General features: G+C 41.3%; 1 protein-coding gene across 1 annotated transcript in view; it reads right to left on the bottom strand.

Moving 5' to 3' along the window:
- Positions 1-24,487, bottom strand: part of KLF13 (KLF transcription factor 13) — a 29,027-nt gene extending 4,540 nt beyond the window's left edge. Inside the window, exon 1 of the mRNA XM_074600455.1 lies at positions 23,515-24,487. Within this exon, the coding sequence (XP_074456556.1) occupies positions 23,515-24,055 (541 nt within the window). The 5' untranslated portion in view covers positions 24,056-24,487. The remainder of the gene's footprint in view (positions 1-23,514) is intronic.
- Positions 24,488-27,108: the final 2,621 nt, after the last annotated feature.

Here is a 27,108-nt window from a genome sequence, read left to right as displayed (position 1 = left end):
CACTGGCACAGACCTAACTACTCATGCTGCTTATACTGTCCGCCAAAGGAACCAGAGAATTGCCTGGGCTACAGAAACAGCATCAAAAATATGCATCTCTCCCCTCTCCTGCTGGAAGGGATTCAGGAGCAAGTAGAGCCAGCCTGTTCTTATGATACTATATAATAGTCCTTTGTATTATTCTGTATTTGTCAACCATTATATATATTGAAGCAACTTTATATAGTTATGGGAAACAAAAACTAGAGAGATGGTGGAACCCGATCTGATGTCTACTGAGCTTGATTTGTACCATATTTAATGCACTCTTGACTTTACTGCAATCCTCATACAGTTTTAAGGACTCCTTTCCTACATGGTGACACTCCTTTACAGACCCTGGAGTAATGTGCTTCCTGTTTCACCAATTCGTCTGTATGGTGTCAAGGATTTGAACAGCAATTAAAAATGATACTACTGTGTAGGCCTGAGTATGCTTAAAAAATAACCTACTAATGCCTGAAATACCAAAACAGGTCAAGACACCTGTGATACCAACCATTTTCAGAATTACAATGTAAAGATTAGGCAATCGTCTCTGAACAATTTGAAATGTGATAGCCACAGCCATACAGATTAGAGTATTATTAAATCAAACCAATATTGGGGGCTATTTCTTCAATTTAACTCATGTAGTAGCTGTGCACATTATGTTAGCATTTTCAAGCATACGCCAAGGCCTTGCAGTAACAAAGAAATTTGTATCCTGGGAATTCCACGAGTGCCTGCAAAACCAGAAACAGTAAGCCAGAAACAATTTTCTGTGATCTTTAATCTGTTCTGCTGCTTTGCAGAACAGTATTATATGTTGTTATGAAAACAGACTAGAAACCCGAACATGCCACTGTGTGCTATTCTTACATTCCTACATTTTCATATCCATAATTAAGGGTATATTTGGAAACACAGATCAGCAGGCTGGGTGGGGAGGATGAGGGGCAGACAGTTAAATAGAGATGTGACTGAAGCAGCCTTCCTCCAAGAGAGGAAATGCAATCCTGGGAAAAAAAATATTCAGCCAAGCAGACGATGTTTCTTGAGACTGGCTGTTATTTTAAAAAAAAAAAAAAAAAAAAAAGAGAGAGAGAGAAAAGGTCATCCTGCAATAGCACTGAAATGTATTTACGAATATTTTCATTTCTGTTATTCTCTTGTTTATAAACAAGGCCTTTTCTATAGCCAAAAAACAAGCCCTTAACCTTCTGAGTGCAAGAGAGTGAATAATGCATAGCTTTGATGCTAGACAAATGGTAGTTTCTTTATCAAGTATTTTAAAAGGGATCAAAAAAATTCCAAACCCTCAAGATTCCAAATGTCTATAAGTTGAAACCAGTTAGTTTTAAATTAATGATTTTGGGGGTGATATTTCATAACCAAACAAGCCAAATGCAATCATGTTTTTTGCATCTGCTTTTGTGTGTCTGTCCAACAGCTTTTGAATGTCTCGGCTACCTTCAACCACATCTAACAGAAGTAGCAAATTCAGCAATATTAAGCTTGACTAGTTCCAGGAAAAAGAGTAAGTTTTACTAATGTTCTCGGTGAAAAGTTATAGGGTGAATTTGACTGTCACTAGACACCAGAAACCCAATACAGGAGTGTGGTATGAATGCCCAAATCCAAGAAAAGCTTCAGTCAGAGTTCACACGTTATTAGACACTGGGACATAACACTCCCCCAAGGCCCCAGGACGCACAGCAACAAGGAGCTAGGCTGCATTAGTACCTGCTGACAGAAGCATGCGTGTCCCTTCTGTTTCCTTTATCTGTAATGTGGCCTTTTTTTAGGAACTGGAGTGCTCAGATTTCCAGTAGGCACAGGCCCAGGCATCAAGGACAACCCCACTTTAAAGTCTGGCCATCTTTATTTTAATCTTAATAAATCCAGTCATTAAATTGATAAATTATTGAATCTTATGTTTTCTGCATGCATGGGAAACTACTACTGAGCAGGAGCTGCAACAGCTACCATAATATCCATTATTTAAATACATGGCTTATTTTCTGTACCTTAACATTTTCATTGAGTTATTTAGACATATATGAATATTTCTTGAAAGGGGAATTTCCAAGTGGCGAGTTTACATTTTAAGTGAATGCGTGTTACTGTTTGCTCTGGAAGTGCTTGTATTGCTCCATCTGGGAGCACAGATTACACTGTGGGACTTATCTGTATAACCACAGCTAACTCGAACTACTCAAACAGCAAATGACGAACACAGGTTCAGATACTATAAGGATAATGGCTACCATGTCAGAGAAATGTAAGTAGTGCAAAATTCCTCCCCTAGACTTAACCAAAGTCAGGTTGGCCCAAGAACCAAAATAACCGATTGGGTATGTTCCATGCAGCTATCTGGTTCTTCTTAAAAATATTACCGCTTTCACCATAATGGAAACAATCTTTTTTCCTTTATTTTTTTTTTTTTAAACAGATTACACTCAGTTATATTCTAGGCCTTCATTTCAAACTTGTTCAATAATGTCAGCCAGATCTTAAATCTCCTTTTATAATAATTTTAGCGGCTTTACTGGATTTTTATGAGCCACATTTGCTTCTCTTTTGTCAAGGCAGAATCATTCTGGCCTTTTTAGGCTTTTTTGTTGTCCAGTTTTCCAGGACACTCCATCACATAGTCTTTCTGTTGTCTTAAATATGCATTTCATGGCTTTACTGAATCCCTTTTCAGGATGAGATGCCCAAGCTGAACTGATCTGTCTGTGTGAGTTTCTATAGCTGAGCACTTTTAAAATACCCTTGTTTTTTATCCTGCATTTTTGCACAGTGAATTAAGAATCTGAAATTTGAACCTGTTATCTTTACCAAGTCGTTTTCTGCCTACCATGTTAACTCCTGTTTAGTTCTCACTTTATCTCTGCTGAAGTGCATCACTGTGTGTTCAGTACATTAAGCTCTGTGTTCCAGTCCCAGGTGAAGCCTAGTTCTAGACCACTTCACACAACCAACCAGTAAGTAGTTGAAAGTTATGTTCCAGCATCTGGAAAACAAAACTTACAGCAAATTGGCTTTAAAATGAAATGCCCTAGGCCAGGGTCTTGTGAAGCTCTGAAGATAATTATACAGACTACATCAAAACTGGGACTGTGTAAACATAGTTACATTTGTGTGTCTTAAATACATTAAGGAGTTTTTCTCTTGAAACACAATCAGATACAAAATCGCTAAGGTGAATTTAACCTTCAAGACTCCTTCCTTTTATCATGGGGTCTAGATGTATAGATACAAATCTTTGAAATACATCCTCTCTATTAGAAGTAACAGAAGTACTTAAAGCTACTTTAGCAAAGAGGATGAATAAATCATCGAACCAAAGGCACTTTTATAACTTTCTGAATAATTGCCCTAGTCATATGCTCACCACTTAGGTAAGAATGTGTGCATCTGATGACTCAATTTGATGCAGCAGTAGAATCCAGTGGAATAGAAAAGCCAGCAGAAAGACAACTCTGAAACTAAAGGCTGAGAACGTGAGGGAACAGAGATATGTGCAATCCTAGGTCTTAGAGATTCCTCATCATTCTTCTAACCAAGGCTCACAGACTATATGTAACTACTAGCAAAATGAAGGGAGTCCATTTAGTGAAGGGAGGTGAGGGCATCCTTATCTTTGCTGTCCTCCCCAGCTTCCCATCATAAAACTGCTAGTAGCTGTGACAAGAAGGTAAAGAAACAATATTCTTGTTGGTATCTAGCAATTTAGCAAAACAGCTCCCAATAATATAAAGAAGTATACTGCTGAGATTCCATCAAAATATTTAATGCATCGTACCCTATTCTCTCCTTTCTCTTCTTTGTAAGTTATTTCTAACAGTAAGACACAGGTGATGCCTTTGAATATGCTGATCATCTGTCAAACAGCAAGGCTGTATGTCAGCATTGTTTACCTATTTGAAAAATACATACTACATGCACTATTCAGCACATCCACCACAGCACGATGGGGTTTCACAGCAAGGCTATCCCTGCTCCATGCCAGTCGTCTTCCCTAAAACCCCAAACTGTTTCTTACACATATGGTGAGGTGACTGTATAATCCACGTTCATCTTCAAGCCTAAGCTTGTAGGGAATGCTGTCATTTAAAAAATTGTTATTAATGTATTGCTTTCTCTAGTCAGAGCTGTGTTGTGCTTGAGGTTATAGATAAGGTTCGTTGCAAATTAGAGAGGAAGTAGATGGCAGTAAAGTATGGTGCCAGACAGATGTCCCTATTTCAGTTGTCTTTTTGCTAACTAGTCTGAAATGTGGCATAGCTAAAAGGAACGGGAGAGTAACAGAGAAGAGTGACAGAGACAACAGGAAAGGGCTTGAGGGTGAAATTCTGTGGCCTTCCCGTGAAGTCAACCCATGTGGTTGCAAAGTGTGCCCCTGGCCGCTTCTAGAACTATAGATGTTAGCAGTTTCAATGAAAACCCTCCTGGAGCAAATACTGTAAGTTTTAACTAGGAACTCAGTTATCACTTGTACCATTTATACCGCATCTTTAGCATGCATTGATTAGCTGCTGTAAATGTCACTTGGCTTCACAGCTCTTACTGGAGAGACGAAAGGAAGGAGGAATCCTCTCTAGCCTAGGTCAGCGAGCAAAGCCTGCTTCCATCTCTTCCTCTTCCTGACCCTACACCATGCTGTGCAGTGTATGCTTGAAGGCACTGGGTGGTATTGGAGGTGCTATTGAAGGCACTGGTGGTATTGGTACTGGACACTGGGTGTGGTATTTTCCTTTCCACTTTTTGGGATGTTCCTAGCAAAGTGTTTCTGGGGGAATTGCTGATCATATACAAATGCAGTAAGTGCAATTCTTTTTGGATGTAAATTTGCTCATTAATACCTTGGGGATTTAGGTTAGCCATGTCAGGTAAGAAAGAGATGCATATGTATGTTTTCTCCTTACAGAAGTATAATGAGCATGAAAGCTGTTCCCCACATCTCAGAGGGCAGGTAAAGTTTTCTTTTGATGACTAGAAAAAACAACGCATGACTTTGTGGTAGCAAATGCATTACTGCTATATACCTTCTGTGACAATCTTGTCAAAATCTTGACTCGTTTCAGTTGCATTTGCTGTAGTCTTGCTATGTGACTGCACTGATAGCATGTACACTTTAAACACACTATCAGTAGAGCAGTACTTCCTAGTCTGTAAAACTGTGAGCAATCAAAAGCTTCCTTTTACAAAGGCAGGAATCCATCAGCCAGAAAAATGGTAATGTTACACGATTATATGAGATGGCATTTACAATGCATGCAATTTCAAAGGTAAGGTAGAAATCTCCTTACAGTTCTATGTGGATTTATCATTGTTATCTAATGCTGCTCGTTTGTTGACTCTGTCTTAACTCTAAAGCTTAATGTTCACCATTGCACTCTCCCAAAGTTCTAACACACAGCTAAAATGGAGACCATCCCATCTCTGAGCCATTAGGAGAGGTCAGAAACTTACCTTACCCAGCCGGGACAATGTCCACGTCCAGGTGAGCGTGCAGACTAGAACGGACCCCACAGGAATAACTTCTATCGATTGTGCGTCCATTAAGTGCAGTGCCTTTGTTTACATGGACTTTGGCCACATCCTATTATAAAAGCAGCATTTTTCCCCTCTGCTGCTGGAATCTATGAGTAAGCAATGCTCTTTTACTGAGTACCAATGACAGGCCTAACTCTTGAAAAATGAAAGGCAACAGCCTCAGCGTCAAAGAGCTTATGTTTTAAAATAATGCAAACTAAATGTCAGGCTTTCTGTCAAAGTTAAGCACCTGCTGTATGTAATTTCTGTTCAGTAAGCCTAGACCCTAACTGGGTCTCCTTATCTCTGAGGCATTAAATCCTAGACCAGTGCTCAGTAAAACAGACAAAATGCCACTAATTTAAAAGAGCAGCAACTTCCACTTGATTTTGTCTCTCCTGTGGCTTGTTCCAAGAATGGAGATCAATAGCTGACCCTTTGACTTCGCACTTAAATGCAAGATAATTAAATTGTGTTATGCTGAAATGATGAAGTGATGAGTTCTGGGGAGAGGAAGATGTGTCTTAGCTATGTGTCAATTCCAAACCACGTGGAAGTATCAGACTCTTGCAAAGAGGGGAGACTCTGGGGCTTAGTATAGTAGCCCATTAATTACTATATTTCTCTAATTTGTTCTACTCAGATCTATGAACATAAGAATGTAGGATGATTATTAAAACCTCTACAGTGAATAGAAAATAAATGAAAAAAAACACTGCAAATAGATCCTCTAAACACATCTGGGTATTACTGAATGACACAACTACAAGATGGGGGATTTTTTTTCATTTTCCATTGGTCAATTATACTTTTTAATAAATATTCTTCAAAAGAATACTGGGGTTGCAAAACCAAAAAATTTAAGTGCTAATCAGCAAACCTGACCTATTTCGTCACCCCAGCAAAGGAACTGCAGCCTAGAATTCTTGCCCTGAGCCTAAAACTTGTTGTTTAAGGGGCTTTCTTCATTCCTTATGTACAAAGCTTGTGACAAGCATAGGTCAGAGAAGCATGGCCTCTTAAAACATAACAGAGACTAACATCCATGAAGGTATGTGAGATTTTGTTCCTTTTCTGTCATGCTGATGAGCCAATTCAAACCTTTTAAAAGTGACAAGGGACTAGAGGAGGGCTCTCCAAATGTACGTAATAATAAACACACAGTTTTTATCAAATGAGTCCAGTTAAAACTCGAAAAGGAAAGTAATAACACAGACCGTGATGAGTATGTATGGTGGATTGAGATCTTGTTTAGTCATTTTCAGTCCCCTGTTACTTCTGTTCCAGCATGCTAGCATGTTGATTTGTTGTCTGTTACAAGCTAATGATTTCGATTGCACCACTCACCCTCTGTTAGAGCAAATAAGGTGATTAATGAAAATGTTATGCAGACAGCAACTGAAGCCAAAAAAGAAAACTCCCTAGACGTGATTCTCCCTCCTCCAGGAGGGAAAAAAAGTCTTACCCACAGCTGACACAACTGAATCAAATGCATATACAGGGAATGTGTAGTTAAGGTACCAAAAGAAACACAAGGTTTCCATTACAAAGTGCCGTCTGGATCTTTCCTGTGCTACCTCAAAATTGCTCACTCTTGTTACCCAGCCCACTCTGCAAACTCAAACCAGCTCCAGATCAGACATCTGACTATTAGCAGCTCCATGGGAGCTCTAAAGACCATTACACTCCTTGGCATCCTGTCTTTCTCCAGCCCACTCTTACAGTGGAAAAAAAGATTACATGCTCACTATAGGACACTTCCCCCTCTTCTTCCCATCTGTGCTACCTCTTCTTGAAACCTAGGATTACGTCCCAATAGAGTGGGGATGTAGCCAACAGGCTCACTGTAAAGCCACTCATTCTCAACGGTGTGGTCTTACAGAGAAATTATACTCAGACAAATTAACAACTAGATACTCATCGGTCAAACGGCAGGAACCAAAAATGCAATGTAGTGACTTCTAAATGTCGTAACTGGTTCTCTGGAGATTCTCTTGTGAACATACTGCCACAGATAACTAGGCGCCTTTTTGATCAACGTGATGACCTATCTTTCCTCAGCCTTCAGTGTGGGACACGGGTTATTCCTTGCTCTTCTAACAACCCAAGAGTCTTCTCCCTCTACCTGAAACTGCTGTTATTAGTCCTTGTTGGGAAATTCTAGTTAGCTTACTTATGTGGTCTTAATTTTAATTTCTCTGAGTTCTGATCACTGTGGGAGGTAGGAACTTAAAAGTTAGATCAAACCTAAACATTTTATATTGCAAGAATGTCTGAAATCAAACTGTAATATCACAAACCATCCCTGTCTGTACAATGAACACGGAAACGACCACTGTAGTGGTTTAGACTGCTTTCCATTTAAATCTACCTCACAAATAATTTTTCTGGTGGCTTTCATAAGAAATTTGCATGGTAATGTTCCTGATCTCTGGTATGAGAATTGAAATGTTTTAAGTGGGAGAGCAATTAAATAGGTAATGACAAACTACAGTCATCTGGTGTGAACTGTGGGTGAATTCATGCTGAAATTTTGAAGCTTTGGCTCCATGAGCTTTACCAGCACTTGCGTGAACAACTGCAAAGAAGGAATCACAGGACCCCATAAATCAGTCTTTTCTCTGTTGACATATCAATGATTTTTTTATTATTCTATTCTACTAAAAACAGAAAAGTGCTTGTAAAAGCAAAGCTTATCAAATTAATGAAAGGTTGTCCTGCTATGCAAAATAACAGACTGAAGGATTATTCATCTAAACGGAAACCTGTACTTTATTTATCTGAATTCTGGAAGGTGTTGAATGTCATCAGCCTCCAACTGGAGTCCACATACTTTGGCAGGTAAGTTATGACATTTTATGCACACAGCATCTCCCAGGATTTGGGGACGGGATGAGATTTCATTTTGCTAGAAGCCAAGCAAACAGAAGTTAGTAAAGTTGCCTTTGGCTGTAACTGTGAAATGTGTCTTTGTGAACTTTTGAACTGTTTAATCAACAACCTCACAGCAACACAGCATGCATGAAACATGGGACTTCAGCATTTACAAGTACAGCTAAAGCTGTAAAGCTGAGTGAAAAATCTGATACTGAGAGTTTATTGAAACTGTATGAAGGAGACAGAGAGTGGGAATTTCCTTTTATTTTTATTCTCATTCTGGATGGATTGCTGTGCCAGAGAGCAAGGTGGTGCTGAAGTAGCTCACGAGCAGCATCAGCGGATGACCATATGGAGCATCCAGCTCAGGGAACAGGCAGCTCTGGAAAGTAATTTTATGGGCTTATAATCAAACGGTAAGTCTGTTGCTTGACACCGGGCAGCTACCATTCAAGGTATGCATAAACCCATTGCACGTACGTCAAAAAACCTTCTGCCCAGATTGTAAAGCCACACTTCCTGTTTAAACCAGGATTCAGGTTTTTGTTTTTAATACAGGACTCAGATTCTATGAAAACAGTTGTACTCATATTCTAATGTGCTCACTTTTAAAGCAGATCAGTTTTTTAGAAAAGACAATATTTGCAGTTCGATATTCAACTTTTGTAAGTCTCATCTATATGTTCTATTCTGACAATACCTTCCCTGTTTATTTTGCATCTCCCCATCTAGCAGTCCCCTTCAACTACAGCTGTATGAAAACAAAAAAAAGAGCATCAGTTACCTGCTCCATTCTAGTTTCAGCTTGTTTTTCAGTCTTTTCTATGCATTAATTCTTTAAAAGTACAAATGTGTGTAAGGACACACAAATCTAGGCCTCATTCTCACATATAAGCAGAAAATAAATAAGAGAACATTTTAAAATTAGATTTAAACCTAATCACTGATTAGGTTGTCTTTAAATTTTGGCTGTCTTAATGTTTTAATCACTGGAGTGAGCCTGTGATTGTAGGGCATGCGTTCATAAGGTTCATAAACAAGGGATGTACAAGCAGTTCTCTGAAAAATCTGGCTCCTATCCAAAGTCTCAAGTTGTTTCTGAAAGCACGCGTTACCACCTTGGCCATATTCTATACGAAATAGAAATAAATGGTTATCAATGAGTTGTTGCAATGAGATTCCCTTAGATAGACTTGCCAAGCAACTTCACCCTAAGCTTGCAAGACTTCAGGGATCAACAAGTCGCACAGAGGGAGGTACATCATGCGACAGAAGAGAGGCTGTTTTCTTAGACTGCGACAGAAGAGCATCGCTGCTAGAGCATTAACACCCCCAGTATCACACACCCTAGATGCAGCTCAGCTCCTGCCATCTCTCCATGTGTTACGATCATTTTGCAGGACAGCTGGTTGCAGGGTCACTAGGGAGAGCAGCCTCCCCAGCTGTGTCTGACCTGTGGGGTCACGGCGTAGGAGAGAGGCCATGGTGAGTGCTGGAAATGAATGAATGAAGTATGTGGTTGCGGAGGAGTACAAGTCAGGAGCCAATTATTTGAGTATGACTCTGGATGTGAAACATAACTGGAAAGCTAAGACCTTAAGTAGAACATGGACGTATTTCAGGGAGAGCTTTGTCAAGGGCATCTTGGCATATATAACTTTGAAAAACCTCTCTCTACTTTTGAAGTGACTATCTCATCATGTACTCACATACAGGAATCAACTGGATTCCTTTTTTCAAAAGGAAGTACCTCTTTCAATACTTTCCTTTTTTGAAGCAGTATTGCAAGGAACACCTTCACTATTTTGAAATTTACCAAATTATACATATATAAAAGCGTGGTTTCCTTATCAACCGTAACTGTTTTCCCTTGCGTGCTGGGCCCATGTCTTCATTGCCTGCCTTTACAGAACATTCTAGCATTAAAACCAGTTATGCCTCACTACAGAACGTGGTTTATACATATGAATCATGCTAGAAGGGCTGCCCAGCAGCCACCATTTTCTCTGTAAGTACTTTAATAACCTCTTGACATGCAAACCATTTTACTGTGTGAGTGATTCCTTAGCTGAGACTCAGAATTCTACGGGTCATACATATCATGTAAAAATGCAGTTGCTGTAAAGGTAGACAAGTTGTGGTAGAAAGATCCCTATTACTTGCCAAAACATAAATTACTAGTGCCTCAGGCACATTTATTCATGCTCTGCTACACTTCTTCGTTTAAGAGCATGCTCTTTTGGGTGAGGAAAGGAAACCAACTAGCCTTTTGGCTTTTCGAGATTGTGCACCTGTTCCTTGCTATGCAGGAAATTATTTGACGACACTTTGCATGCCCAAAGCAGAGGGGCTAATGAAGTACTCTGCAAAATACAGCATTTTACTGTGGCTAAAGATTTTTCAGGAGAAGCTTCCTGTGATGGAAACATTCTGTGAAACATAATAGGAAATGCACACTATTATAAATTACCGTGAAATTCTAGAAGATATCCCTGCCATGTAAATCTGCAGGCTAGCTCCCGAACCCTATGCAGAGGACATAATTTTTAATTTGAAAAAGATAATAGAAGTTCCCAGCTGTCCTCATTTCCATTTGGACTCTTGGTCAATCTAGTGCTAAATCTGGGAACTACAAAATTATTTGAACCTGACTTCCTGCCCATACTCCTAGCTCCTGCTGAGCACAACTCTGGCAGCCTTGAGGGGTCTCGGGCTGGGATTCAGGAATTGCAATATGCAGAGCAGCAAGGTTCATAAACTCGAGTAATCAGGAGGTTCTGTTACAACAGACTAGCTGTAAACAAAACCAAAGAAAACAGGAATTGCAACTTCATGAGTCGTGTCGTATCCTGACTTGGCTTCATGGGACTGAGATGATCCGACTATTGCAATTGCAGCTTGTCAGTGCCAAACAGGACAGTTTATTATTATTATTATTATTATTCCTACAAAAGACATGATGCACAAAGTACTTTGACCTTGAATTTCAGCCAATTCTTTGAAACTTGTTTCTACTTTCTTTTGAAAATAGAGTTTTTACAGCTCAAGTTTAGGATTGTTACTCTCTATGAATAATGGCCAAATAAGAGAAAATCTTAGTCTTAGGAAAAATGATACATCATTACAGGTGTTTACCATTTTTTCTGCAGAAGATACATAACCTCAGCACTGTAAAGTTGTATACACAATGCTGTCTGCATGCTCCTAGATGCATATTTGTAAATCACCTTTTCAGTGTAACTCTTTGTTCTATTACTCAAGGCTGTAAATGCTGTTAAGAGAATAAATTCACCACTCTGGGTGAGGCAGCTAGGGCCTGTTCCCATGCCTTAATATATGGGAGGAGGAACCGGACACAAGGAATGTCCACACAGAAAGTAACACAGAAGCTGGAAGGATTAGAGTTGATTATTCACTACCTGCTCCTTTGTCAGTCGAGTTCTGTACAGGTGGTAAGGAGCCGCAGCTGTGTTGTATAATCAGAAGAGTAAAACACAAGCTTGACAGGAACTTAGGACTGTTTATATATTTTTTTAAAAAAATAGATATTAAAAAATCCAAAGGTGGTCTGATTTCCAAGTGAAAAACAGTTGTGCAGTGGAAATTACTGTTGTTCTTACTGTGTTTGTCCTTGAAACCGAAACGAATGTACTCAAATGAAAAGTGTGCTAGCACAATCTCTTCTTCATAAAGGGGATACCACAGAACTTGCACGGCACCCATAAGAATGTTACAGCCTCTTTACAACTACTTAGTTGAGAAAACAATTATGTGGTAACTTGGATTTCTTTGCAAATGAGAGTAGAGCTCACATCCTCCAAAGCATTCAAAGAAGAAAAACTATCATCAAGTGTATCAATCACATCAGTTCCTTGCCCTTCTGCAAGAAATTCATCTAAACATCTAAGAAAGCAATTTGCACACTAACACCAGAAAAATGTAGCTTATACCAAACGAGTTTGAGTCTCTTGCAAACAACAGTGGTCACATCCAGTTTACAGTGTGTATGTATAATACAGAAATGTAAAGTGTAACTTGGATGTGTCCAAGGGTACACTATACACAAGGCAAGAGCTGGCTCATGGAAAGAAGCTTTAAGCAAACATATGCACAGAAGTTCAGCACATGTGTCGTATGCTTTTCCAAAATAATTAGTCTGTAACTCACCCACAAGTGCTAACCTTAGCAGCACAATGCAAGGTATTGATGATATATCCTCAGAAAGTATAGCTACTTTTCCAAGCATTCGTTATAAAAGCAAAGCACCAGCCTGATAGCATTCTCTCAGATGTTTTTTGTAACCTATTAGATTCTTAATGACAAAAAATAAATTTTAGTAATTTTTGCCTTAGTGACAAAAAATGTGTACATTCAAAAGGGAATCGTCTGTTGCATACAAAAATTGAATTACGTTCCTGTAAACAGTCTATAAGAACATTAGTCAAGATAAGGCCAAAGAAGAGAAGGATCCTTTCACTGAGAAGTTTGGCGTTAGACTGAGAGGGGAGAAGTATTCAAATCATTATTATTATCCTATCAAGCGTAATGTAAGAGCTGAACTATGACTTTTTAATGTTATAAAGCCCTTAAACTTCAAGGAATTAACAGCAACCTATTAAACACTCTCATTTTCAATGATGGAGAAGAGAAAACAAAGTATCAAGTCAAAGATGTAGGCTTAATATAGTGTACTATTACAGAGATTTGATTTGATAAGGTCAGTGATACTGTTTTCCCCAGAGGCAAAACTGCTCAAAAAAAAAAAATCACATGCAGAAATGCAGAGAAAACGGGTAAGTTCTACATGGCTTTTCACCAGTAAGCAACATTAGCAAAAAAAGTCTCTAAAAATGAATAGCCCTTCACCATCTACGATCTTGTGGTATAAGTTGGGTGAGAGTTTGTACTTGGAGAGAAAAGATATGTTTGCTTAGTCCACAATGCTTACTAGAAACATTGGTCAATTCTGTATACTGAATCTAGAATGACAAAATGTTCTGTTCTTTTTTATTTAAAAAAAAAAAGACCCCTTTGGGGACTGCCTGAAACTTTGCTTAGAAGATTCTGGGGCTGAACATCTGTACTTTGACAAGCAGTGTTTAAAAGCTGTTTCTCATTACAGCTTTGTCTCTACATTATATAATGAGAGCTTCATAATTTATAGCTTTACACAGTATAAGGTATGTGACAATCATACTCCTAAACACATTTCATCTCTACGTTTCCCACTTGTAGAAGTCTGGGATAGTGTCCATGGTAAAGCATTTCTACCAGTTGTACGGTATTTGCTTACTTCAGTGAGCACAGCAAAGATGATGTTGTAACCTGCCCAACCATCTCATCCTCTGAAAGCTACCAATGAGGCTTGTTAATTGAAATAGTTCCCCAGAAGTTAGGCTTCTACATTTAAACTCCAAGCTCCAGCAAATGCTGGCTGATTCGGTCAATGAGATGGTGCCATTAATGATATTGTCCCACAGAGCGGAAAGAGATTTCGACACAACAAAACTCACTCAAGATGGAAGGAAAACATAGAAAAATGGTGAGAGAGTCTTTCAGCCTGGATAATTACCCTGATCTTGTGTGATATCCAAACTCACTTACAGATAAAATGTTAAGAAAGCTGTGGAATATAACCATAGTAGAATGAATTGTGACTAGCATTGTGTTCCCACAACATTCAGCTATGCTCTCACTTGTGTATCTGTGCTTCTACAGGTCTTTCATAAGTTGTATCAGGATTACAGAGGAGCTGCGATACATGTTTACAGTTTCCTTTAAGGGTTTTAAACAGATTTTTATGGTGTAAATACCTTGATTTCCTTCAGTTGTTCTCTGGAGTTTGCAGATTATGTGGGATCTATACCACAGATGAAGCTGACTGGGAAGTAATGGGTCTGAATACCACAGATAGATGCCAAACCTCTAAAATACCTTCAGTAGCATCTGTTAAAACTCACTGTTCTGAGTTGAGACATTTCTCCTCTTAAAGTTACAGTTTCGGGCCCTCTACAAACTCTGGCAGCTATCATACCTGGCTGTCATTTGAAAACTTATCTTTTCAACAGTATCAGCTCTTCTACAGAGCAGGTAAGAGCCAGAGATAGTGGGGAGAGAGAGAACCCTCCCTCCAGGCAGCACGTCCCACTATTTGAGCAATGCCGACTTAACCTGCCTAGCCACAGCAGCTCTATGCCCCCTTCAAAGCCTCACCAGCGCACAAAAGGAGGGACAGAAACAGAGTTAGGGTTCACTATAAGTGATCTTTAACTGTGTGCAAAAACATTTTTATGTATATTATCAATGCAATGCTTACTATGAGTGCAGGTGGTGGGGAGAGGAAGTGGTTTCTTTCCAAATGAAACACAAAATTCTGTGCTTAAAAAAAAAAAATAATGTTTCCCTATTGGGGACAATGGCAAATTTTTTTTTAAGACAAGGGGTACATGATTAGCTAGAGGTAACCTTACCTCTTGTATCATATAGCTTGAAGTAAACCTGATTCTATTAAATCCACACTATAGCATCTATTAAACCCATGGTATAGAAGTACTTTGTCCCATGACCAAATTCTACATCTTTTCAGCTGTTCATTGAAAAAAATGAGCTTTTTAATCCATTTCTTATAGGTGAATTTATTCTAATACTACTATGCAGGGGCATCTATAAATTCCAAAGCATTTGCTTTTCTGTTTGCTCATAATTTTGCTCATATGTTTCTATTTAAACACGTTGACAATCTGAGAAAGACTATTTCTAAAACATCAGTGAGAAGAATTCAGTTGTTTCCAAGAATGATGAAAGTTGGGGGAAATGGAAGGTGCAAATACTGTACATCTCTGCACAAAGACGAAAAAATGTATCAATGAGAATCCTGGCAGAGATGTATTCCTTTGGGGTATCTAAGAAATTCAGTTTTGTTTTGGCTGTGTTCTGAGAATTTTAAAAAAATACTTTGCAAATACACCCTGGATTTATTATACAATAAGACTAGACTTCTGCCAACATTCTATTGGTACGGCTTGTATGGACATAGATACACCAAATGGAAACTTCCATTGACTTAAGAGAGGTTTTCAGTGCTCTATTAGAGTTTCACATGCATAAGAAAGCTGCATACAATTCATGTTGGTCTTGGAAAATGTATCAATCACCAGAACAATCAAAAATTGCCAAGGCAATCCTGTATTAATGCTACTCTGCAGTCCTTCTGCTGGCATTTAAAAGAAATTGCAAATGTAAATTCAGTAAGTCCCTACAATATATAACAAGAAATAGTCTGTTGCCAGTGTGATTTTAGCAGCATCCCTTTGTTATAGCAGGATCCTAAACTACCACATTAAGAATGCTGGAAAAACCCATATGCACTGTGACGTTTTGCAAGAATCTGTAAAACCTCGGTCTGGTATATAAATTTGTACCACTGTAATTTCTTTATTTACTCCCAAATTGCAAAACAAATATTTCTCTGATCTATTAACAAGAAGCTCAACATTACAGCAAAATTTTGCAGGAAACATCGGAAGACGGACTGGGCTGTCATGTTCTAACTCTTCTCAGCTGGCTCCACTGTAAGTTCCTCTAGTGGAAATACTGACAGCTGTTTAGTTAAAAGCTCAATACATCCTTTTTGGCTAGTCTGCCTCAGCAGGTCTTACTCTGGAACTAAGCGGTTAGCATTTCTGCCTCTCTCCTTGACCAGTTTTAAAAGCTACTGTTGAAGGCAGTAAAGGCTACATAACCAGCATACCCATTCTGCCTGTGCATTTGCTGTCTGGGGGTACTCTAGCCAGCTGCAGGAGCAAAGCAGATGGAAAGCTGCAAAGCACGTAGCAGCAACACAGTGCCCTCTCATGTGAGTTCTTCAGGTGCCTTTTTATTCCAAAAACTCATATAACTTGTAACCGAGTAATAGAGAGCAGTCTGATAGAAATGTAGCATGCAATAAATCTAAGATAGCTTATTGATCTGCGATGTTGACATTGACTGCAATGTCAACAGCTACCCAGTCACAAATATTTTGCCTGTAATTCCTGAGAGCCATGCAGAAGTGCTATAACTGATTACAGAAAACCTTTTCCTTGTAGTGGAGGTCATTTCAGGATATGCTTGCTTTAATACCATTTGACTTGTGCCAAGTTCCTGGTTAGTAAATGCTTTTTATGTTAGGGCTGCAAAAAAGCTTCTGAGATAATTTTTCTACCAGTAACTACAACAGTGGCACTCTGAACTTCTAAAAACTTTTAAGTGGAAGCCCTGTAAGATCTGCTGAATCTGCAAGACCTCAAAAATACAGGATATGTGTGTCTGACTTCAGTGCCTGCACTTAAATAACCCACATTGTCCAGCTATTGTTAAACTGAACACAGCAAGATAGTGATCTCACTGCCCATGCGAATCTACCTCATAAAAGCCAAGTGGGTAACAAAGGAAAAAAAGTGTACCTATAGAAATTCTACAGAAAGGACCCTTCAAAGGTTGTCCTGCATTTGAACAGCAGAGTATTTTTTCCATCAGCACTGACTTCCAAACAGCTGATCAAGATTGGAAGGGGGCAGGGGGGAAGCTGGAACATGCTTAACTTATAAAACAGAACTAGAAACCACATGTCCAATATAAACAAGTTCCAGGTTTCTGCTCTTGGATGTGCCATGTTCAGCCAGACAATAACACAATGCAACAGTTGTATTTTAAATGGTTAAAGGTGCCTTCTTCTCAGATGAAAACCAATTGCAAGTTTATTTCATAAAGAACGCCAGTTTAGCAAAAAGGTTTGCTTATGCACAACTCCACTTTCCAGTGTCCGGCAGGGAAGTATGTGCTACTGCAGAAAAATGTACAGATCAGTCAGAACACTTTTTCCATAAGGCTCTGATTAATTTCTAATACAAACACAGCTATCGATTGCAATCACCCATTCATTAAAAAGACTGCTTGATGGCTTACTCCAGACTATCCATAAGACTTGGGTCTTGCTACTGAGAAGGAAAGTGCTGCTACTGGTGCCTGGGATGAGGAAAACAGCTGGAAGGCGAGATATCCTTACCACTTCCAATATTAATAGGTCTCATGACACTGGACCCAAGTACTACCTCCATGCTAAAAGGAAGATAGTTTGTGGAAAGAGAACTCTGTGAAGTTTCTGATTTTCCACTAGATACCCAACATTTTCACCCTGTAGAAAAGGCAGTCCCTCAGCACTGTATTCTGTGAATGATGTTGACTGGAACAGCCATACTGCAGTTGGGATATTTTTTTTAATTACCCTCTGCGCAACTACGGTAAGATCACAGGTTGGCAACTCACTGCCCGGGCTAGACTGGTGTCAGTAACTGTCTTGGCCTCAGCAAAATGTGATTTCTAAAGAATTGTGGAAGCCACAAATTGATTCATTTCCTTTCTGTACACTTCTTTCCCCTGGTTTATTGAGCATGTTTCAGTGCAACACAACACAACACACATCCCGTCAGATTCAAAGCAACACTCATTTGTCTTTTAAACAGATTGTCATTTTACTCTTCCCTCCTTGCTCAGCAAAAGCGGGGAAAAATTATGGAGAGAATATTTAGCTATGCTGAATAAACCTGTTTCAAAGGTAATGGTAACGAGGAAAAAAGAAGACAGAGTATTTTTTGTAGAGACCCTCTCTCCATCACAGTTACGACAATGGTAATTACAAATTTGCTTTAAAGGTGCTTTAGCAACAATACCTGAACTTGTTAATTGTTCTCAGAAGACTTTATTTCTGTGACTTCTGCATGATTAATATCTCTGTAAAGTCTGGGGAGGAAAAGGAAGGGAATTTTCACAGAAAAGCCTGTATAACAATCAGGAGATTTAGTTCTCTTGAGTAGCTAATACTACTCAAGTGTGTGGTAAACACCATTTTCAGCCAATTGGATTCTCCATGCAACCAATTTAACCCTAACTCTTTTGCAGCTGAACTAACTGAATCATATTATTCAATCTTGAACCGGTCGCATAAAAGGAGTGAGTAGGAACACTTCCATCTTGCTTCCTGACTTCAGTCACTTTTGAAAAATCTAAGTTTTAAAACTTGTCTTAGTCTTTTAAGAAATGTATGTCCTGTGCTAATTTCAAAGATTTTAATATTAAGAGACTTGTAGCATATATACAGCTTATTTGTTATCTTAAATGAACACTAACTGTTTGATCCAGGCATAGGATTGATACTTTTAACTAATAACTTTATTCTTTGGAATTGCATGTTAGGGTGAGGGCTTAGGCAGAGCTGTAAATGAAGTTGGTTTATGTTTACAATGGACTTTTTTTTCTTTTTAATGTGTTGAAACTTTCTTAGAGGAAGTAAGAAATGAGCTGCAGAGCTCTTTCAGAACAAACAAAAACAATGCCTTGCAGTTTTGTGTCGCTTTTAAAAGTGCAGGCTTATTAAAAGACACTTAAGACTATCGGTTTTCAGAAAAAAGCTGGAGCAGGCTGCAGAACTGTTCAACACTGAGGAAGAATTCTTGTGGCTCAGGCTGGAAAGACAACTGTTTTATGAGGCTGGCATTTGAAGTTGTCCCAAAGCTACCATTTGAGCCTGTCTTAGAAAAAAAACCTTAGAGAGAAGATTTTAATCCACCCAGCGAAGACAGGAGGTGGAAGGCAGTAGAAGAGCACTATGGGATCAACAGCCTAGAGGCACCCTAGAGCTTTTTGATAATCTGGGTGATTATTGAATGATAGTGTGTTAGGCATGCAGAGCCAGCTAGCTGTTTCTAACTTTTAACACAAGAAGTAAAAAACAGGAGACCCAACCACTAAAACTGAAATTGCTGAGCAACACGCAGAGGGCTGAATTCACTCAGTTTGTACTCTCGCCTGTGGGAAATCAGCACTGGGGAAAGGCCTTTCCAATTTCCTCTGGCATCCCATTCAGAGGGAGTGCCGCTTCCCATTCAGTCCTGGCATCCAGAGCAGCCCAACTGGCGGCTCAGAGGATGGACTGCACCAGTGGTGCCCACCCATTTCATGCTGCTCTACGTAAGAGCAATCTGCAGCCTTGCTTTCCTCTGCTCTCTTAAGTGGCACAGGAGGCATTAGGTTAAGTTTCTCCCCTTGAAACCTTCTCCTGCAAAGGCTTGGGTCTTCACAAACACTGCCCACTTGCCACACACATGCATGTATACTTCTCCTAGAGTCACTGCGTGCCTACAGGCAAGCTAAAGGAAACCTGAGTCAAGTCTAGTCCTCGTTTTTTAGCTAACCAGCTAAGCTTCTGGTAATTGCCAGGTGCTAAAATGGAAGATAAACTTTATTTAGCTGGTATGTGAACTTGCTTCTCCTTACATTGGTTAATCAGTTTCTTTGCATGCACACAGGTAGCATCTTGATTCAGATGAATTCCAAAGTTGTGCTTTATTGCTGCATTTTGAATAATGTAGTTGTAGCAAATCAGATATACTAGAACTGAAAGTGAAAACCAACTTCCTGTTTAAAACATATTATCTGTACTCTATATAAAGGCCTCTTTGCCAACCTTAACACAGGCTGAGTACTACTCCAGTTTGTCCAGCCTAATTGTTATGCTGTTGTCACACTTGTCACAGTAAGGTCTGATTGTTTTATTTCTCAGATTGCTTTCAAATACATTATGTATTTCTCCATCTTCATGTACACCAGTTACAGATTTTCTGGAAATCCTTTGTGTTTATGAATTTTCTCAGGAGTGAAGAGGATTTTTAAAACTGGCGTGTCGGTGAAATTTTTGTATCAATGGGATCAATATAGCTTGGGACAAACAGGGTGCTGCATCTGTGGATCACAACGCAGCTTCTGAGGTCCACGGGAACCTCAGTGGAAAAGAATTTGGACTTGACATCTACCCACTGACTAAATATAACCTTCTGGTAAACATTAAAACTTCAAGGGCTTTGTGGCTGGTGATCATGTTGAACTCCAGGACATCCAGTGGAGAGTAGGGTGGAAAACATAAACATGAAAAGAAAAGTAGGGGGAGGGGAAGGGTTTGAAAGCTTGTGGAGGGAATGGCAAAGATTGTGGTGACTAATGTTTTCTGCCTGGTTCAAGGGTTTGACTAATAAAGATGAAGCATTCATAAGGCTGAGATAGCTTAACTGCTAGTGTACTAACACAAGAAAACATGGAGTGCTCTAGCACATTATATTCTGATAGAGAACATCATTCTAAAACGCTGTACTCAGAGAAAGGGCCTATGGACAAAAGGCAGATGCTGCTTCCTTGGCTGTTACATCTTGTTTCTTCTGCTTTAAATAGGATAATTAGCATCTCTGCACTATGTTTTTTGCTTTAGACATTTGAGCCCCGAAATCTACCTGTAACTATCAGAAGGATTTCATGTGGGGCACCAAACAGCTCGAAAATAATACCAGCTTTCAGTCCTTACCAATGCACGCTGGATTTGAAGCAATAGTACTTCAGAGGCTCTGTATCTTTTTGCCATGCCATAAGCTCAACAATCTATTCTATCCTACCTCCAAGCATGAAAAACAAAGCCTTTAGTTTCTGAGTGCAGTAGCAGACAAGGGCAAGCAGGTTTCTAAAGCAGGTCACAAACTGCATTATTCAAATATCTCTAGAACTATCTTCAGTATCTTCTAGCCTGCAGTACTGTTCTTAGCCTTCAGTTCACCCCTGAATACCTGCTCATCTAGTCATACGGCACATGGGAGAAGTTCCACTCTATAGCAGATTTTTTTTGACTGTTTCTTAGTAAACAGGTTTGGGAGTCGCAAAGTGCTTTAAATAGGTACCCCCGTACGTGTACTGGCAGTACGTTCATCACTGCCTGGTGAGGTGGATAGCTATCACCTTATCCATTTGACAGATGGGCAGACTGATGTGTACATGTTAACTTGGCTAGTTCGGGACCACTGGAAAGCAGAGGAGACCCAAAATCCTTGTTCTAAATCAATAAACCCCATTATGTGTTTTGTAAAAACAAACAAACATTTGCCAGTCTTGGAAGTCACAGCTTGTTCTATTAGCTTAACTCCTAGTATCATGTAAACTATTTTCAAGCCTGTCACAATTTCTTTAAAAGAAAGAAAAAAAAAAAAATCCAAGCACCTTAGAAAACCTTCTGCAAGAGGAGTAAGAGGCATTTTAAGCTTGTTTAAAACTCAATCCAAACAGAGACAGACCTGTTGCCAGTGAGGAGGGAAACTTGGCAGCTTTGTTTAAGGCTTCCCACACAGACACTGGAGACGCAAGAAAACAAAGAAGCTGTAGTCCCTGAGGGTCCTGCCACTCCCAGGGCACAACCAGTCCCTTCCCCGCTTTTCCTCTAGCTCTCACAGACATGCACACGCTCTCTTCTCTCAGTGCCACTAGCTACAGCAATAACCAATTAAGCCCTACAGAACTGGAAAAAATACAGGAAATGAAGAGTTAAAAAAAAAAAAAGCAAAGGGAAAAGAAAAAAAGCAGAGAACTTGGAGGCAAGCCAGTGTCCCTGAATGACTCCGCTCAGCCCACAGAACGGAGCGACACTCCCCACTGGCCCAGCCCTCTCTTCAGCAGGGACAGGAGTTCCCCTTCTTGGTCTCTAGTTGGTTTGGGAGCCCAGAAGTGTTGCTAAATTTATCTTTTGCTTTTAGGACAATGGCAAATGCCAGAAATAAGAAAGCAAAAGAACTGAAAATTAATGGAGACGATTCCCTGCAAGCCAAATGGAAGCACCTTTTCTGCGTAACTCCCAAGGAGGCAAAAAGCAGTTACACAGTGCAAAGCAGGGCAGGCTGCCTGGGGTGCCAGGAACACGCTGTTCCCTCGGCTGTGCGGCGGCACAGGGAATTGTCCATCCGTGTGCTCAAACTTGATGGGGCTTTCTTCTCTCCTATGGAGAGCAAACCATACCCTCAATTTAGAAGGGCTCTTGCTTTATCTCAGGAAGGCAGCAGGAAAAGCTGAAGGCACACTGGAGAGGTATGGCCTGTGTGGGTGAGGCTGCCACCTCTGAGCTAAAAAAGTTCAATAGTCACTAAGTCATGTTTAGTTCTGAGGATCTTTTTCTTAACGCTCTTTATAAGTGAACTGACTGGAGATCTTAGTAAACTGATTTGTTGCCTGAAATTACTCAGTGGAACAGCTTGCACAAGCCTCCTCCAGTCAATGTGTGCCCTGACATATGTGCTATGATCATTGCCTTCAGCAGAGATCAGTCTCCTCAATTTTTTGTGCTCTCTGTCTGACTCGAAGCCATCCTGTTCCCCAGCAGCAGGCGGAGGCACGAGGTCTGGCAAGTCATGGGGCCTGTTTCAAGATGGCCCTCCTAGTACTTTCAGTGCATAACTTTCACAGCGCTTGCAAGACTTCCACTTTTTCTATGTGGGTGTCTCATAAATTACAATAGCAACAAAGTGGTCAGATAAGTCTTCACCAAGAATTAATACTGAACACTGATCAGAACAAGTTAGTGCTTGCATTCAAATGGGTTTTTTTGTTTTGAAATTGGTTTTACCCAGCTACCAAAAGCTTTTTTAAGACGAACAGTGTCCCACTCTATGCTTATGATAAATGTCTCCTTGTGACTCATGTTCAGCCTCTCAACTGCCTTCCTGCCTACTCTAGCTTTCACACAAGTGTCTGCTAAAGAAAGAAACAGACATACAGTCATTTAGGTGCCTCTAGAACATTTAATTTTAAAACATCCAGAGTACTGATGCTTGCATGGGAAGCAGTAAGCCATTATAAAGGTAGTGACAGCAGCATGGGGTAGGAAAACGTAGATGGGGGAGGGTAAGAAGCATTGGAAAGGGAAGTAGAAGACACACCGAACAAGGCTAGCAGCTAAAAATTACAACTTGGTATAATCCACACAGATGACCCGCACGCCATTCCCCGTGACATTAAGTAATGAAAAAGGGCAATATTAGCTTTGAATCTATGCCCAGTAAGGGTTTATTCCCAGAGGGTTGGGGTTTTTTCTTGTTGTTTGGTTTTCCCGAGCTTGAGTTATGAGAGGTGAAACCATAATGGTGGCCAAATACAAGTTTGGTTTTGTTTTTTCAACATTCATTTTAATTACCAAGCTGTAACAAATAAATCTCTGGCTGGATTGTAACTAACCTGTGTGGGTCCTTAGATGAGCTTTAAGATGGGAAGATTTGCCATAAACTTTTTCGCACCCCATATAGTGGCATTTGTGCTTTTTCTGGGGTGATCCAGGGTCAGTCCAGCTTCTCGTGCGTTTGTTCTTTTGTCTGGGGCTTGGCTCAGTTACTGCAGCCAGGCTAGTAGGTGTGGCTGCTCTTCCTCCTCCACGCTTACCAGCCGAAGGCACACTTTCTTCCCCAAACTCCTCAGGAGCAATAGAAATGCGTATCTGTTCTGTGACACCAAAGGTCTCTGTTTTTTCCATCCTTAGAGCAGGTGAGTTTGGGACGTGCTGGTTCAGATCTGCTAAAATGCTAGCTACCACAAGTAATGATGATCCATTGTCTTTCCCGGTTTCTCTGGCTTCCCGCTTATCTTCTCCGTTTGATGCGAGAGGTATAGCTGCATCGGGTTGGGGATCAGGCTCCCCTTTGGGGCTATGGATAATAGCACGACTGGACATAGAAACAAGGCACTCTGCTGCAAAATGATCCACATATGCTGCTGTTGCCATTTTTCGCAAGTTTCAAAAGAAATCCAAACAGAAAGGGGTGGGAAAAAAAAAACCAACAAAACACAACACTGCTCTTTCCCTTTTTAAAAAGATTACGCGAGCAGACTTTTCCCTCTCATTTCTTAGGATCTCTCTGTAGAAGTAAAGGTCGATTTACCAGCCATCCAAACCACGCTCTGTTCGCGACGATCACACCCAGCTTGTCCCTACACCAGAAACGCGCTGGAAGTCCGCTGGAAGAGAAGGCAGCGCAGGCAGATCCTGGCACTGGCAGCTTGTTGCTCCGGGCCCGAGTTACGGCTGTCTTTCGGCGGCGGAAGGGAGAGGCGGTGTCCGCGGCCCGTCCATGGCGGGGTGACAGCGGAGTCGCCTCTCCCCGTTACCGCTCCCCGGGGCCGCCGGACCCGCCGGGGGCGGGGCCTGGGGGAACATCTGGGCCTGACGTCACCGCCAGCCCACATCCTGCCTCCCCTCAGGTCGGCGGCGCGCGAGCGGCGCCGTGCCCGTGCGCCGCGAATGAAAGGGAGCGGCCCATTGGATAGCGGGGCGGGGGGGGGGTCGCGCGCCAGCGGCACCCTCCGCGTCTCGCAGCCGCCGCGGGGCGCGGCGCACAGCAGGGCCACAGCGCGCAGGGGCAGCGGAGCCCCCCGCACGGGTCCCGTACCCGCCCGCGGGTAACGACGCGGGGCGCGCCGTGTTAGAGAGCGCGTCCCGCCGGGGAGAACCCGACAGGCGTTGAGTTGCTAAAAGGAAGAGATGAGAAAAACGTCGTGGAGTCGGAACGGGTGCAAGTGGGAGGAAAGAGCTGGAGGGGGAGTTTTTACAAGGGCACGGTGCAATAGGACGAGGGGTAATGGCTTCAGACTGAAATAGGGGAGATTGGATATTAGGAAGAAATTCTTGACTGTGAGGGTGGTGAGCCCCTGGCCCAGGTTGCCCAGAGAAGCTGTGGCTGCCCCATCCCTGGAGGGGTTCAAGGCCAGGCTGGATGGGGCTGTGAGCGGCCTGGTCCGGTGGGAGGTGTCCCTGCCCAGCCCAGGGAGTTGGAACTGGGTGATCTTTAAGGTCCCTTCCAACCTGAACCATGCTGTGATTCTGTGACTGCCCCTTTGGTCTATAGCTACAGATAGAGCTCGTGCGTGGGTTTTAATTGCTCGTGACAGGTTTAAGTAACTTGAAATCGCCTTCCTTTCTGTCAAAACTACGCCCCTGACTATAGTTCTCTGCTGCCTCTAAATTATTTAAAAGCACAAATGAAAATAACTTGTTTTTCATTATTATTCTCATCTTCCAAAAGATACAGGTCAGCCAGTTTTTACACAGATTAACGCCTGAATGAGCAAAAGAGCTGCATGTGTGACTAAAGGAATGAAATGCATTTGAATTCAGATCTGAAAGCAGTCAGTCAGTGGTGCTCCTCACCTGCTGGCATGTGTTTCTCCAGACAAATTCCTCTTTGCTACATGAGGACTTTTTCTCTGAGACAGCAATGGTCAGAAAGCAGGAGGGCTTCTTTGGAAGCCCTTCTTTCTGGATGGAAAGTTTTAGGAGTATGAGGGGGTGTGTGAGGAAGTGAACATCTGTTGCAGAAACTCAAATACTTTTGGTGTTGAGTAAAAAGTGGGTTTCATACATATGAGAATGTCTGTCTTATTCAGGAGCAAAGTCTGATTATGCTACCGCTGCACTGTATGAAAAAACATGGCTTAGGTTCTTGTGCAACAGCCCCCCTCTGGGTCAGGCTCATGGGTAACCCGTGTGGGCCACCATGTTCCATGTCTGCTCTCCTCACGGCGCAGCCTGTGGTGCTGGCGGGGGCTTCAGTGGCTGCAGCAAAGGCAGGAACAGGGCACACAAACCCAGGCGGGAGGATGTGGTTTAATGCTGAATCAAGAAACGTCACTTTGATACAGGCATATCGTACCATTTGTTCTGCTGAGCGTATCTACAGGAAACGTTTACCCATTTCCAAATAGAAAGTATGAGTTTGTAACTTACCTATTTGTTCCTAGATAAAAAAAGAATTGTGGGGGAAAACATTTTTTAGAAGCAATTTCAGTTGATTGCGAGCTCAACCTCCTCCTTGAGGGAGGAGGATTGCTTAAATAGACCCACCTGGCAGTACTTTAGAATTAGTAGCAGACTCTGAGCAGAAACCCTGCAGCTCTCCCAGTTTGAGGAGACACATGGGCCGTTTTCAGTGGAGTGAGGAAAAGGGCAGGGGTTAGGCACAAGTTCTCAGTCCTTACCCCAGTGTCAAGGCCCATTACCAGTAAATGGACTGGAAAAGGGAGATCTGGACTATCCTGGTTGCCAACCACCAGCAGGCTTTGCCCCAGCACCAACAGGGGGGTTCCACAGGCACCCTGATTACCCCCATGCCCCCACCCCACACAGCCACCTTAGCACTGCTGTGCCCATTGCCTACTGCTGCTCCTTGCGCCGTTATCGGAGTGATAACATGATGCAGTTTATGTTTTGCCTTCCTTGCGTGAACAGGCAGGATGCAGCTCACCATGTTTCCAGAGTCTTTGGCCAGAGAAGAGAGGTACTGTGTCTTGTGTGCAGGCAGGCCCTCAGGTCTTCACTGTGAGGAGGTAATGTTTGGCTATAGCTGGTGGTAGGGAGAAGTCCTAACTTTCTTTTTCAACAGATCTGTTAGGTTAAAGCCTTGACCTGATAGCAGCTCCTGTTATATAGGAGTGCCTTTCGTGTAAAATAAACGGCCATAACCGAGTCCCCAGTGAACTTCATGAACTCTAGTACTTCTGCAGCTTTGTGTTTGAGAGCTTGTTTCAATGTCAGCCTGGAAAAGTGATGCTGGCTGTACTCTGTGTGGGTAAGGGCAGGCTGCTGAGGCTGGGGGCAGGGGGCTCAGAGGAGGAGTTTGTTTTGATGAGAACTTACTCCTTTGGTTGGATGAACCTTTTGGGCATTAATTTGTGAAAGAGCAATGTTGTGAAGGTTACTTGTAACAGGCTTTTACTGCGGAAGAAGAGTTAGTTATATTCAGTAGATGTGTATGTAGCCCAGTTAGGCTTCATGTATTTACT

This window comes from Larus michahellis, chromosome 9, assembly GCF_964199755.1.
Source record: "Larus michahellis chromosome 9, bLarMic1.1, whole genome shotgun sequence".
NCBI lineage: Eukaryota > Metazoa > Chordata > Aves > Charadriiformes > Laridae > Larus > Larus michahellis.
This window is presented reverse-complemented; position numbering and strand designations above follow the sequence as displayed.